The sequence below is a fragment of the Galleria mellonella genome, unplaced genomic scaffold (assembly GCF_026898425.1).
Source record: "Galleria mellonella isolate WM207_F2 unplaced genomic scaffold, CSIRO_AGI_GalMel_v1 utg173, whole genome shotgun sequence".
Taxonomy (NCBI): domain Eukaryota; kingdom Metazoa; phylum Arthropoda; class Insecta; order Lepidoptera; family Pyralidae; genus Galleria; species Galleria mellonella.
In genome coordinates, this window is record NW_026442016.1 from 3159307 (window position 1) to 3173817 (window position 14511).

Genomic DNA, 14511 nt, shown 5'->3' on the forward strand with positions numbered 1-14511 from the left:
CTAACAAACACAATGTAGGACGACCCCCCACTAGATGAAGTAATGCCCTCAAATACATTACAGGGAGTCAATTTATTTGAGAAGATGACATGGTAATGAAGCAGGTGGCTCAGGACGGTTCTTTATTAAAGTCGATGGAGGGAGGCTTATGTTAAGCAGTGGACAGATAATAGCTGAGATGATGAAGAAATACAAATAACTATTTACGTAGATAAAAAAATGGTTAAATTTACTTACACTGGTAACTATTTTAACAATAATGAAGTACCTATTCTGTAATTTTGTAAATGATTAATATAATTAAATTATTAATTATATTGACGAAGTTAGAAGTTCATTTCACATCTTTTTGTCCCACAATGTTATTAGAGAGTGGGCCGATTGCTTGCTAGCAATTAGAACTAATCTTCTCATATATTTTAATATCACTATCCTGTAAGATCGACCTCCACGTAGTTCCTTGGAAACCATCATCGTCAACTCCTAGTGAATTCGCTACTAAGAGCTATCTGACCTAGCTTCATCCTCATCGTTTCATACTTCACTAGTGTCTTGCTATTGTATACTGTTAATATAAGTGGAAGCATCATTCCATTTTCATCAAAAAAAAAAAAAACTTTTAAACGCACGGTTCTACGTTCTAAATTAAAATATATGCAAAACATTTCATTGTTCATCGCTATACTCGTATTACCTAAACTGATTAAAATAATCGTTATGTTGCCTAAACTTCGTAACACTTCATTAAGGTTCTACTCTAATAAATCTTAGTAAACAATAATCCAATACTGAGAAGCAATGTACAAGTCTTTAACCCTTTAACTAAAATAATAATATATGTGTTCTAATATAGTAACCTATTGTGTTTGACTAAGTTTCAACATGATTAACGAAGCTTGTCCGACGACACGAAGATTTGTCATTGCTGCTACATAACAGTAGGTATATCTCCTACTCTCACCCATTTATTTTCAAGTGATGTTTACCTTTGACTTCGTCTGCATTACCAAAATATACTGCTTGTCCATGATAAAAAGGAACCTAAGTTTTTCTTCACCTCAATATTTTAAAGAGAAGCCTTAAAGAGCATCTTCTATCCTTATGAAAATATTTTATTTATATATATGTATGTATATGTAATTATATAATTATATCTATATGTATGTGTATAACTAAATATAACATAATTGGTTATGTATACACTTAAGTTTGTCTAGCTCCTTTTGTCAGAGTATTGTTCACCGCTCTACCCCCTGACATTAATGCTCCTTTCCACTTGGGTTTCTGGAAAAAAACTCTTGTAAAGTTAAGCTCAGATTTGTCATATTTTTATATATTATATCATTTATTATATATATTAAATTTATACTTTTGCGTGTACATGTGTACTTCTCTAATATTCTCTAAGATATTAAAATGAACTGCTTGTAAAATTTATTTTACTTTTAATATTCTCTCTGTCCCATTCATGTTTCAACCGTGAAGCAGCTGTTTGCATGGCTGTTTTTCGGTTTAAAGGGTAGGATATGGCGTGAATTTACTGGGTACAGAGGAATAACACATGAGTCCTCAGGAATGGCAACGCATGGGGGGTATCATGAGCGAAATAGTATACTCTGTTATGTTCACTGTCCTGCTCATGTCTATAGGCGACGGTTACCACTTTCCATCAGGCGGGCCGTCGGCTTGTTTGCCATTCTAAGTTGTATAATATATATATATATATATATATATATATATATATATATATATATATATATATATATATATATATATATATATATATATATATATATATATATATATATATATATATATAAACCATCTTCTTGGTAGAGATATTAGATATATGGAGTTATGGATTTTTTTTTAAAACTACTTAAAGTTGCTTTTAGTAATGAATGTATTTACTATAGATTTAATTCTTTTATTTCAAACTGTTCAGGCAATGCACGCTATATTATAGACTTAATTTATTTATTTATTTAGACGCTATATTATAACTTTTGACGTCTTTAATTACATTTATTGTAGTTAATTATTTAAAATATAAATTTAGCAAAATAAAAAGTAGTCTATAGCACTCAGGGATAACAGTGAAAAAATTCTCAAAATCGGATCAGTAGTACTGCAAATTACCCCAAACATCCAAACTCACAAACTTTATCTCTTTATAATATTAGTATAAATTTGTATAAAATAAAGTATAAATAAATAAATACTACTTGGCCAACAGACGCATAGCCATTGTCGTCTCCAAATCTTTGTTTTTCTTTCACCAAATAAGCTTTTAAAAAAAATTATATAAAATAAAATAAAATGTTTAACTATTGCGAACATTTAAATATTTATATGAGCCCAATTGGCAATCAAAACGAAAACATGATCATAACCATAGATTACAACAGAGTAAGACTTTGTACGAGTCACCAGCTTGGGTACCTATTATTCCACGCATATTTCTGCCGCGAAGCAGCTGTGCTCGAATATGTATATTTCAGTATGAAAGATATGACAATAAAATTACACGATCCAAAGGCATAATATGGCGTATTTAGTCTTCGGAAATAGTAACGTATAAGAAGGAACTACTGTCATAAAAATTGTTACTGCGGTATCTATGATATTGTTCATGTCTATATGTAATGGTTATACTTTTACAGCATATTAGTCATCAGAATGTTTGTCATTATGAATTGTAAAAAAAAAATAACAGAGCATAGTAGCATACAACTGATAACATATCTAACTCACTTATATATAATATTATGTCTGTAGCGATATTATATCACCTAATCTTATTAATTGTGATATAAGTTGATACAATTATTATTACCACAATGTCTATGATAAGACGATTCATAACATGTTTTTGTTACAACCAAGAGGAATTAGCGAGAAAATTGACTATTACATACATATGCTTCTCCCCCATTACTTTTTTCTAATAAGAAAAAAATGCAAGTTTAATTTTAGTTTATTTCCAATAATTACCTTTTTAAATATTGCAATAATCGTCATAGTTAAAACATTTAAATCACAAAATAAATTCTAAAATTATAATATTTCAAAGTCGAGAAAAAATTACGTAATACAATATTTTAAAAATACTTAGCTACATTAAAACCTGTCCTAGAAAAACCATAAAATTTTTAGTTGTACTATTTTAAAATTCTTAATTTAAATACACTAATTACTACATTTACAATATGTAAATAGTTATACAGAAAGTTATTTGTATCCAATGTAACTTTTATTTTAATCATAGAATAACAAGTATTCTGATAAAATTACACGTAATTTGTATTCTAAACCACTCTTGCTTGGCTTGCTTGGAGGTAGGTCGTCAATTCACTTCAATAAAATATCAAACATCAAGATGTTTTCAAATCTTAAACTAGGTATAGGACTACAGTTTCTTAGGAAGAGAGATGATCACAGATTTCACTTCTAAGTAGGGATCCAAAGTATGCAAACCACTGAAAAATAAACGGACATTATGTAGATCCCTGTTTAATATTAGAATCTCTTATCAGTTACTCATGTATATAAAAGGAAAGTAAATATACGAGTACTCATGTACAGCATTATTGTTATTACGGTTAATAAATAATTATCAACGTATTTCCTTGGCTTCAGGAAAACTATTAGTCTTTTCTTGTTTAATAAATAATATAAGACACCAAATTTAATATACAAGTAACATATAGATGTGTTTAAAAAATCAGTTTTAACATTTTAAATACAAACACCTACACATTTTTTTCTTTTCAAAAATTGTGTATAAAATACATAGTATGAAGAAAATTGGCTAGTTTTTGCTTTGGCTTGGCTAAATTGGCTAGCTAAAACTATTTAAATAATATTCTTTGAAATTATAACACTATAAAAATTATAAAGATAAAAAAATTAACGAATTACTTACTTTTCGCGACCGAGTCCAGAATCTTTAAATCCACCAAATGGAGCCTGAACTCCACTAGCCAGATAAGTATTTACCCTGCAAAATATTTAAAACGTCTAAATACACTCAAAATTCTTTTTTATCTATATTAAAACGACGGTGGCAGTCAGGTATGCGGTTCGTCGGAAGCGGTAGTCGTATCTGATATACGCCTGAAATACCAGGACTATCATTAGCACCTTGCCAACGCAACAAAACCAGCATACCATTTTTAACATAAAAATATATATTCTTATTTGTGTCCTACTTCAACATTTCGTTTATGAATATGTAAAGTATCTAACCGGATTCACCCTTATGGAAAAATTCACAAATAACTCGTTTGTAAAAAAATAATAAGGCTGTGAAAAGGTAAAATGAAACCGGTGAACTGGAATTTTCTTTGAATTTTACAGTATTATTTATTAAAAATTTTTATAATATAGCGGGCTAACATATTATAATATAGCGGGCTTCAAACCATAGGGATTTACATGCAAAACCTTTTAAAAGAAAATGTAAAGGAAATTTATATGTAATTATATAATTATCTATCATTATTATAGGTCACATATTGAGCTATAATAAAAAAAAATGCAAATTTTTAAACAAATAATTATACAAAATGATAATTTATATTTAAGTTTAAATTATATTCTTGCGTTTTCTATATTATATATATAGAGATATGTATTTTAAAAATATTTACCAAACAACACCAGTTTCAACGTGTTTACTGAATTGCAACGCACTGTTGATATTGGTAGTAATGATACCAGCGGCGAGGCCGTAACTCGTGTTGTTAGCACGATCAATAACCTCATCTAATGTATCAAATTTAATGATGCTCTGCACAGGCCCGAAAATCTAAACAAAAAAAATCAAATTTACATTTATTACAATTTACGTCAGAACAAAATTCTTAATAATGATATTTACTTACCTCTTCTTTGGCAATGGTCATTTCATCTCTGACGTCCGCGAATACGGTTGGCTCAAGATAATATCCTTTGGTGCCTATACGTTTACCACCGATCAAAAGCTTTGCTCCTTCTTTTTTACCTTTTTCGATGTAACCCAAAACTTTATTCATCATCAATTCATCGACCTACAAATATATATTAAATATATGATAAAAATGAGCCGTTATTCCAGAAATAAAATTTCCTTCAGCGTTCATTGAATTATCAACAAATTTCTATCTCACCTGAGGCCCTTGTTGGGTAGTATTGTCATTAGGGTCTCCTACTTTTATGTTCTTTGCATAATTAACAGCCGCTTGGACAAATTTATCATAAATAGCAGATTGCACATACAAACGTGATGCAGCTACGCAAATTTGACCCTGGTGAGTAAATACTCCATGTGCTGCGATTGGCACGGCCAAATTCACTAAAAAATAACAAGTAATTATCACGTGAAGTCAACTAATAATAGAAATTAATAATATTTGAATATACTTTTTAATATGAGAACCATGTACCAGTAACTGTGTTATAGAAAAATATCGATACAAACAAAATTTGAATCTACACGTCCTAAGTTTTTCTTCACTACACTGGTAGTGCAGATTTAAATACTGTTTCAAATTTTTTTAAACTCAAAATAATTATTAGAATTTAATATCCATATTTTAATAACATTTTTATTACACGTTACTAAATTGCCAAGTATCCAATCATAATAATATTAATTATATTATGTCGTTACTGCACCAACTTGGGAACTTCGTTAGAAAAACTGAAACAACTTACAGTCCGCGTCATCCATAATAACTAAGGGACTCTTGCCGCCGAGTTCAAGCGTTACTCGTTTGAGATTATTAGCACCCGCTGCCTGTTGAATCAGCTTACCCACCTACGTAAACATTTAATCAAAATTAAGCATTAACATTATAATAATAAAGTAATTAAATATCTTTTGTTTTTTTTTAATATTTATCACCGAACCTTTCTAAATAAAATTCAAATGACGTTTGTTCTCAATACACTCTTAAAATTTTATTATTGTAAAATTGTTCCAAATTTAGATATATATAAATAAATAATAAACCTCGACAGATCCAGTAAAAGATATCTTGGCAACATCAGGATGATGTGTAAGAGCAACTCCAGCAGTCTCTCCATATCCGGTGATCACGTTGACCACACCTTTTGGTACACCAGCCTCTTTCAATAGAGCCGCCAAAGCCAACGCAGTAAGTGGGGTCTGTTCTGCAGGCTTCACCACAACGGTACAACCTTTCAAAAATAAATAGATATACTTTAAAAATCAGTCTAAAATAATAAACATCAATTAAATACATCCGATTTTAAAAGTTGTGATAGGTAGGATCACACGTATATGAATGCCTTGTAAGATATTAAAGTCCATTATGTACATATATAGGTAAGTAAAAGTAGACTGCCCTGCTTGCACTTGGAAGTTTGGTTATATACAGGCAATCTACCGTACCCCCTCATTAGGTGGGGTGGCCTATGTTTAGCACTGGACAGTTAACGACTGATGTGATGTTATGATGGTGTTTTCTATCAAATATCAATGTTTATTGATTCAGAAATATTATTGATAGATAGACAAATATTATAGATATCAGATTATTTGAAAAACAAAAGAGGTTTGTTGTTTTTAAGGTTTCATATCTACAAAGAAAAAATCGGACCCTTTATAGAATCACTTCGTTATCCGGCCGTCCGTCTGTCAAGACCCTTTTTCTTAGGGATGCGTGAAGGTATCAAATTGAAATCTCCTTAACCAATGAAAAAATCAAGCTTATAAATCGACGCAATGAAAAGATATATAATATAAGATAATAAATATAAGATTTCAATAAAAATAAATGGTTTTGGCACAATTGAACTCGAGTTTTTTTTTGTAGAAACGAACCCTTAAATTTAACTTACCGGCAGCTAGAGCCGACATCACCTTATTGACAAACATCAATATTGGGACATTCCATGGTAAGATAAGACCGCAAACTCCGACTGGCTGCCTTAGTGTATATGAAAACTGGTCGCCATCTTTGAAATAAAGTTTTCAATTGAGTTTGATTCTGATATAACAAGTAGGTATAATAAATACAGCTGTATAATTTTAGTAATGAGAAAGTATGCATGAATATCAGTGAGTATAAGCCACAATCAGATAGATATTAATATTATTTTTTATTGAATTAGATATGTATGAATTTTAGTATCTTTACAAATAAATATAAAATAAGAAAAAAAAATTACCAATAGGAACTGTTTCCCCTTGAATTTTGTCTGCAAGACTTGCTATGTACCGAATGCTTTTAACGGTGCTAGCAATTAACATATTTGATAAGGATCGCACCATGCCATTGTCAAGAGTCTCTAATTCGCTAAGGTAATTGGCATCTCGTTCTACTAAGGTAGCGAATTTCTGGAGAATCTGACCGCGCTCTGATGCGTCCAATAGTCGCCACTCAGAGTTGCGATGGAATGCGCGGCGAGCTGCCTTCACAGCCTCATCTATATCATCCTAATAAATAATAATTAGAATATTAAATTTGGAACTGAGTTTATCTCTCATATGGTATTACACTTTTTAGTTTGTTCACTAGTCTAGATTTGGACTTTATTAAAAACCACATTAACTGGTTACCGTTAACTAAGGTGTGGTCACTTTGACTAACTAGGTATTATAAAAAAAATATTTTGCATATTCTTTGAATATTCCATCACGTGTATAAGAATTATGTTCTGAGAAATTATATGCCACGATGTCCAACGTCGACAGGAAACTCAGACTCACGCTCTAGAACTTAAATAGTCATATACACAGCGCTAATTTGAAGAAGTTCCCTAACATGAACATTTTGGTTGTGGAATAAATTTCTTGCAGAAGTTTTCCCAAGAAACTCCGTCACCCAGTTCTTCAAAAATGGTGTAAAAAGGTTTCTTAAGACTCGACCAACCGTAAAATCTCTAGTGTTTATTATCAGACGGAACGTATGCTTATTTACCACCACACTAGCATACAAAAGTTCTAAACAATTATAAAAAATATTTACTTAAAATTACTTTTTAATAAACTACAGATTAATAACTCTTACCTTATCGCCTTCGGAAACCTTAGCAATAACAGACCCATTCTGAGGACTTATCGTATCGAAGGTCTTACCGCTCTTTGAGTTCACCCACTCGTTGTCAATAAAAAGCTGTCAACAAAAGTATATTTTGTAAGGTCTATAAATAATACGTTTCAAATATACATTTTTACGTAACCACCTATATATAAGGGTTTCCTATCAAAAAGGTACAAAGGAATCCTTATGGCGCGACTTTGTTCGTCTGTCCTTCTGTACAACCGTCCGTCCGTCTGTCACAGTATTATATCTCAGCAACTACTAATACTACCAATTTGAAATTTAAAAAAGTTTAACATATCACTAATTAAATTTCAATGGGAATATTTGAATAAATATTTTTATTTTCTTATTGGGGGTCCAAAACAGGTACTCTAAATTTTAAAATTGACCTACAAGCCTAAGTGGGATATAATATTAATGGACTTCATTGATACCGTTAAAACTATCTTTTATTAAATTTTGTGTTGCGTAGTTTCTTAATTATGATCGAAACTATGAGAAAAAAAAAACATTCCTCCTTTGTAATTCTCCGAAGTTTCTATAAAAAAAATATCTGAAAAAATTACAGTCTATAAAGAGAATATTACAGGAAAAATATAATGATGTTTCTAACTAGCACTGTTTTTGAAAAATTATCAAAAACTCTCCAAAAACAAAGTTAATTATGCAATCCAATTTTTAACCACAATTATGACCCAAAATAAGAAATTACGAATTACAATATCAATAATAATAGCTATTAGATGTCTATTTCGTAAAAAAATATAATCAAGTTCATTTCTTTATATGTATTTATGTACGAAACCTTCGACATGTGAATTCAACTCGTACCTGAGCGGTTTTTTACACGACTTAGAATAATGGTTAAGCTTCAAAACAGCACCTCCAACATCACATAATATTTGAACTGTAATGTTTAAAGTTCTCCTCATGAATTACCATCGTACCCAGTAATTTCATAACTCATCATAACTGAAATATAATCATGCAAGCACGGTTATTTGGTGACAGAAACACGACCAAAATAATTTGAATGAAAAATTGAATGTAGACAATTTGCAAAAACTCTTGCTCGGGCAAATACAACACATAACGAATACATTACTTTTTTCCGATATCGTTAGCCACGGATCCTCCACAAATCATAATAATTATATAGGATCAAATAAAACTCACACTCGAGATAAATATGGTAATATGAAAAATCTCATATTTGCCTTAACGTAGAGACAGCTCGCCCATAGTTACTTCGGTGACAAATATTCTTAATAAGTAATACCAAGTCGTCTCAAGGCTCGAGGATAAATAATAGTTGCTTATTATCACTAAGATCCGCAGGTCTCCTTAATTATTTTGGACAGTACAATATCTAGCAAGAGTATTGACATCTAATACAGTAGTCAATATCCCGCCACTATATTTTGAATTGAAATAACAAATGATGTAAACAATCAAATATTTTCTAAGATATATTAGTATTTTTATACAATTTAGAATGGCAAACAGCTGACGGTCCACCTGATGGAAAGTGGTAACCGTCGCCTATAGACATGAGAAGTACCATGGACATAACAGAGTATACTGTTTCGTCCATGATACCCCCCATGCGCTGCCATTCCTGAGGACTCAAGTGTTATTCCTCTGTACCCTGTAAATTCACGCCATATCCCACCCTTCAAACCGAAACACAGCCATGCAAACACAACTGCTTCACGGTTATATATTAGTATAACTAACCATAATTAGATAACCTTGGTAGGCATGTAAGTATAATTATATAATTTTGTTGCACAGAATAAAAAAAAACGTACTTATAGGTATAAAAAAATTAATTAACATAACGTCTGTACATTAACATAGCAAATATATAAAAAAAAATATATTAGGAGTCTTAATAAGAACTATGGAAGCCAAAACAGTATTTTTTATTTTTTATTTTTGTCTATCTGTCTGTATATTTGTTCTGGTATCATACAAAAAAATACTACATCAAATAAGACGAGGTTTTCAAATTTGTGTTCTTGAACTCTAACTTCAAGTTTGGCAAATGATTGAATTGCCTTCTAGAAGTAGACTATATCATTGTTTTATATAGTTCCAAAATTCATACAGAATCGCAGGCAAAAGCTAGTATTTAGTAAAATATGAGACTACGAGAATGTCAGGAATAAAAAAGCTTATAAATAATCATTAGAACCAATTCATAATTAATAATATAACTCGTAACATAAAATAATTTTCCTTTTTATATTTTTTTTAAATGCAAACGATTATGAATTCTTCTCCTTTCTAAAACCAGTTAAAATATATGTTCAATATTCAGCAATATTCATAGAAATCTAAATCATCTAAATAAAAATCATTTATTAAGATAATGTAGCTGTTTATGTAAGCACCGTTTACTTATTACCTTAGTATATTTAATTTCTGGAGCCATTTTTCTTCAGCCAAACACTATTCAGTAGTCACAGATACCTATAATTTTTATCACCACACTTAACACTCTACAAAGAGAAACTAAAATGCCCGTCATTGTAAAACAGTATAAATACTAAAAATATATGATACGTCATCTGATAAAGATACATGACTTGTGTTTTTAAGTGATTATTTCAAATAAACATATTATTTATATCTACCATGAATTTGCTCTGTATCCATAAGGCCTGCCTGGTAATAGATATGTTCCTGTATCAACGCCTGCAATATTTGAAGTATGAACATAGATAAATGAGGTGATTATATATAAATTGATATCATAAATAAATCTACAAATAAAAGCGATGAGCGCTTGTATTCGATAATTTTGATACACGAATATTCGATTTTTTTTCAAGACAGTTCGAATAACCCAAAAGAACGCCATGTGGTCTCGATATAGAATAAGTCACCCCTTCCTTTCCCATGGGTGTCGTAAGAGGCGACTTAAGAAACTTCATAGTAAATAAGATTAGCAACAGTGCCCCTTTTAAAACATCACTAAAAGCCTAACTGCAGTTGCCAACTCGCCTCCCAAGCGTGGCTACTACTGGCAAAACTCCCTTTATGGGGAATGCTTATATTCAGCAATGGTCAATTAATGGTTGATACGATGATGATGATGAATTGAATTAGAAAAATAACAAATAAGTATATTCCTTTATTAATAGAGTATTTTCTTACATTGGGAAACTCAATGGGCATGTTCGAAAATAAGCTAGAGATTGAGTGTTATCTGGCACGTACGATCTCGTTACCTCAGCAGTTAAACGGATAAAAAATAAGAAGCAATAGAAAATAAGTATTTGTCAAAAAGATATAGTGGTAGAATAATCACACGCAGCATAATAAAATTTCTACGTATGTGTTAAAAACCCACGTTGTGAAATTTACGCTATCCCTAGGGCTGTTTAGATAATCTCCGAAGGATAGTTATTGTTTATTGAGAATACTCAAATAATCTACCTGTCAAAACGCCTTCTTAGATTTAACTAAAATCTCTTTGGCGTATAAAAAAAAACACGAGAAACCTACAGACTCAATATTTGCTCAGATTCGTTGTAATACATACATAATTAAGGACACCTTTGTAGGTGCATCTTTCAGACTTTTTAAAATAATATTTACGTGTACTATGCCAATTCAAATATGTGCATCTCTGGCACACAAGTATCACTGGCATAGCACGTATCATAACTTCATTTCATTGTTAGTACCACAATGGCGACACTAACCGAATCGTAGTCTAACTTCCTCTCCTTATTGTCCATTATTATTTAATATAGTCTTAATTAATTATGGGGCCAGTCTCCGTGACTGTTAATGTATGAATTAACTAATGATAAGGCAGTTGCCATTTAAAATAAAGAGGATTTATAACACAAAGTGAATATCTGGAAGGATATGCTTTAGAATAGCGGTCTAAGACTACGATAAACAATGAACATTGAATACTCGTATATGCCCTGCAATCCTTGCTGATAGTCAAATCTTCTTATATCAGAATTCTTATGAAAAAATTCTAAAAACCAGTGAAAGACATCAAAGACCAAATAAAATTCGAGATTAGATCGAGTCGGAAGTTGAACCCTGGTACCAATTACCGGGATTAATTTCGTCAAGAAGAAAATAATATAATATACCTACTGGAAGTTAAATTAAGAAACTCAAATTGATTTTACTAAGTGTATTTTTCTATTATATTAATAAAAATGTGAGTATAAAATTATTCGATTATATTTAAATATCACTGATTTACTCTTTGGATCATTATTTTTTTAACTGTTAGCTGTCCACTGCTGAACATAAGCCTTCCCCATAACGTGAATTTTGCCATTAGTTGTCACGTTTGGGAGACGTGTTGTAGTTAGGATTTTAGAAATGGGACGCTGTTGCCCATCCCTATTACCATTTGAATTTTAATTCTGAAATAACATTCGAATTATTTGAATATTCGATGCAATCCCTAGTGATAAAGTATGAGTTGGGCTTAAATATCAAGGGTTCCGTAAAAATATCACATACATATCATATAAGTACATTTTAATGATAAATTATAATTACCAGCTGTCTCGCAGCTTTGTCCAAATAAATCAGTTCACAGTGCATTAAATTAAAAAATACCTATGTAAACATATTTACAAAAAGTTTAAATTCGTTTAGCCGTTTGAGCATGATTGACAGATTATAACATTTTAACCACACAGTTCCGATACTTAATAACTTACCTATACGAATGTTATTACCTGTAAGAATTTATACTTTAGAAGTATGTAAGTCGCGGGGTACGCCTCCTAAATGTAATTAAAAATTTGTGTAAAAAATAATAAACTTAATATAGGTGTAAAATATAAGTAAATGAGTATAACTATATTAATTTAATTTTATAAAAAAAAGTTTTTCATTTCATTCGAAATAAAAAATCAACTGATTAACCAATTTCAACTTATCCAACTAACCTACCAAGTTACTGTTAGATGTAAAACGTATGAAATAGTACATACTGTGTAGATAACAAACATACAAGTACAGTCATAGATATATATAACATAATTACGTACAATAACGAAAAAATATTTATTATACATGGTTGTATATTACTATTTCTTTTGCCTCAACCAAAACTACAAACTATAAATGCCAGCTGCCATAATTTTTATATGACATTGACACAAAGAAATATCATTTATTAAATTTGACAACAAGATTCACTTGACATTATTATCATTTTCGAATTTTGTTTGTTTTTGTATGTTTCGTACATGTAATTTTTTAAAATTAAATATTACTTACTGATAAAAATTAAAACACTACTTTATTACTTTATTTACCAAGAGTAAAAATTAAAAACCAGGTTGCCCATTTTTGTGATATCTTCTAACAAACCTTGTGATTTGTTAACATAGATATATTTCGATATGGAAGAAAATCATGTTAACAATTTCGCTTTACGCTATGATAATAATCATGTAAGTATATTTATTAACATCTAATATTGTCAAGCTACAGTCACCGACACATTAAATGTACTGCAGCTTGTAACCTACTTTTAATTTCCAGATACATGATAAATATTGGTCCTGATTCTTATGACCCATTTGTTAGTTTTTGCATCATACCATAAAAATATATAAAATTTTACTATATTTCAATTATATTTGTTTTAATAACTGCAATGAACATCTACAATAGATATCAATATAGCTCTGAAAAGGATGTTCTTATACACACATAACTTAAAAATACACCTGCACTCTTTAAAGTTCTAAAAGATATACTAATATGCTAGCAACACTCTTATGTTGCTAATATTGTAAGGTCAAAATCAGTTTTATTATTGAAAATAGAACTATGAAAATAGATTGGAACCCCACCATCACCACTCACCACAAGAAAAAGATAGATAAAAAAGGACTAACGTCCCCATTGTTAATAGTATGCCTTATCAAGTTGACCATCATGCGTTCCCCCTTGGAAACTATCATTTTTAATTAATGATAAATTAACTTGAAATCATGTTCATCTATCATTCCTCACTGGTATCTCGCTCCTGTAAACAGTACTGTCGGGATTATTGTTTGATTTCTTAAAAACTTTTCCTTTACTGTTGGTTTGTATTAACCATATACCTGTGGGGGGAAGTAATGCGGAGTTCCAGTCCCATTGCTAGCAATATACCCTCTGTCAGGTCAACCTCCATGTGGTTGCCCTTAGAAACCATTGTGCTGGATTCCAAGTGCTGAAATCTCGCCTATCATCCCTCACTGGTACTATGTCAGCATATTATTATTCAATTTGTATAGGCAGGGTTATCATCCTTATCATCTATTAAAAAACCATATACCAGTGAGAGATTAAAATAAAGTTAGATCAATTGTAGCCATGACAAAATTTTTGTTTCTCTTAGTGCATAGTATCTATTGTCAGAACAAGGCACTCAATATTATATATGATAAGTTATACATAATTTTATTATGAT

General features: G+C 30.5%; 2 protein-coding genes across 3 annotated transcripts in view; one reads left to right on the top strand and one right to left on the bottom strand.

The window, feature by feature from the left end:
• Positions 1–1885: 1885 nt before the first annotated feature.
• On the bottom strand, positions 1886–10714 carry LOC113515418 (aldehyde dehydrogenase 1A1-like). Of its 2 annotated transcripts, none has more exons than XM_052893228.1 (11): positions 10694–10714; positions 8019–8123; positions 7177–7444; positions 6847–6963; positions 5996–6183; positions 5698–5800; positions 5151–5335; positions 4887–5051; positions 4653–4810; positions 3926–4000; positions 1886–3479 (listed from the first exon to the last, which is right to left on the bottom strand). In XM_052893228.1, exons 1-11 carry the CDS (start codon positions 10694–10696, stop codon positions 3410–3412), a joined length of 1437 nt encoding a protein of 478 aa, XP_052749188.1. In that variant the 5' UTR covers positions 10697–10714; the 3' UTR covers positions 1886–3409. The 2 variants fall into 2 exon arrangements, with proteins under 2 accessions (XP_052749188.1, XP_026755412.2); XM_026899611.2 differs by lacking the exon at positions 10694–10714 and adding an exon at positions 10465–10614.
• Positions 10715–13239: 2525 nt separating this feature from the next.
• LOC113515632 (leucine-rich melanocyte differentiation-associated protein-like) overlaps positions 13240–14511 on the top strand; it is a 40209-nt gene continuing 38937 nt past the window's right edge. The window contains exon 1 of the mRNA XM_052893232.1: positions 13240–13501. Within this exon, the coding sequence (XP_052749192.1) occupies positions 13451–13501 (51 nt within the window). The 5' untranslated portion in view covers positions 13240–13450. The remainder of the gene's footprint in view (positions 13502–14511) is intronic.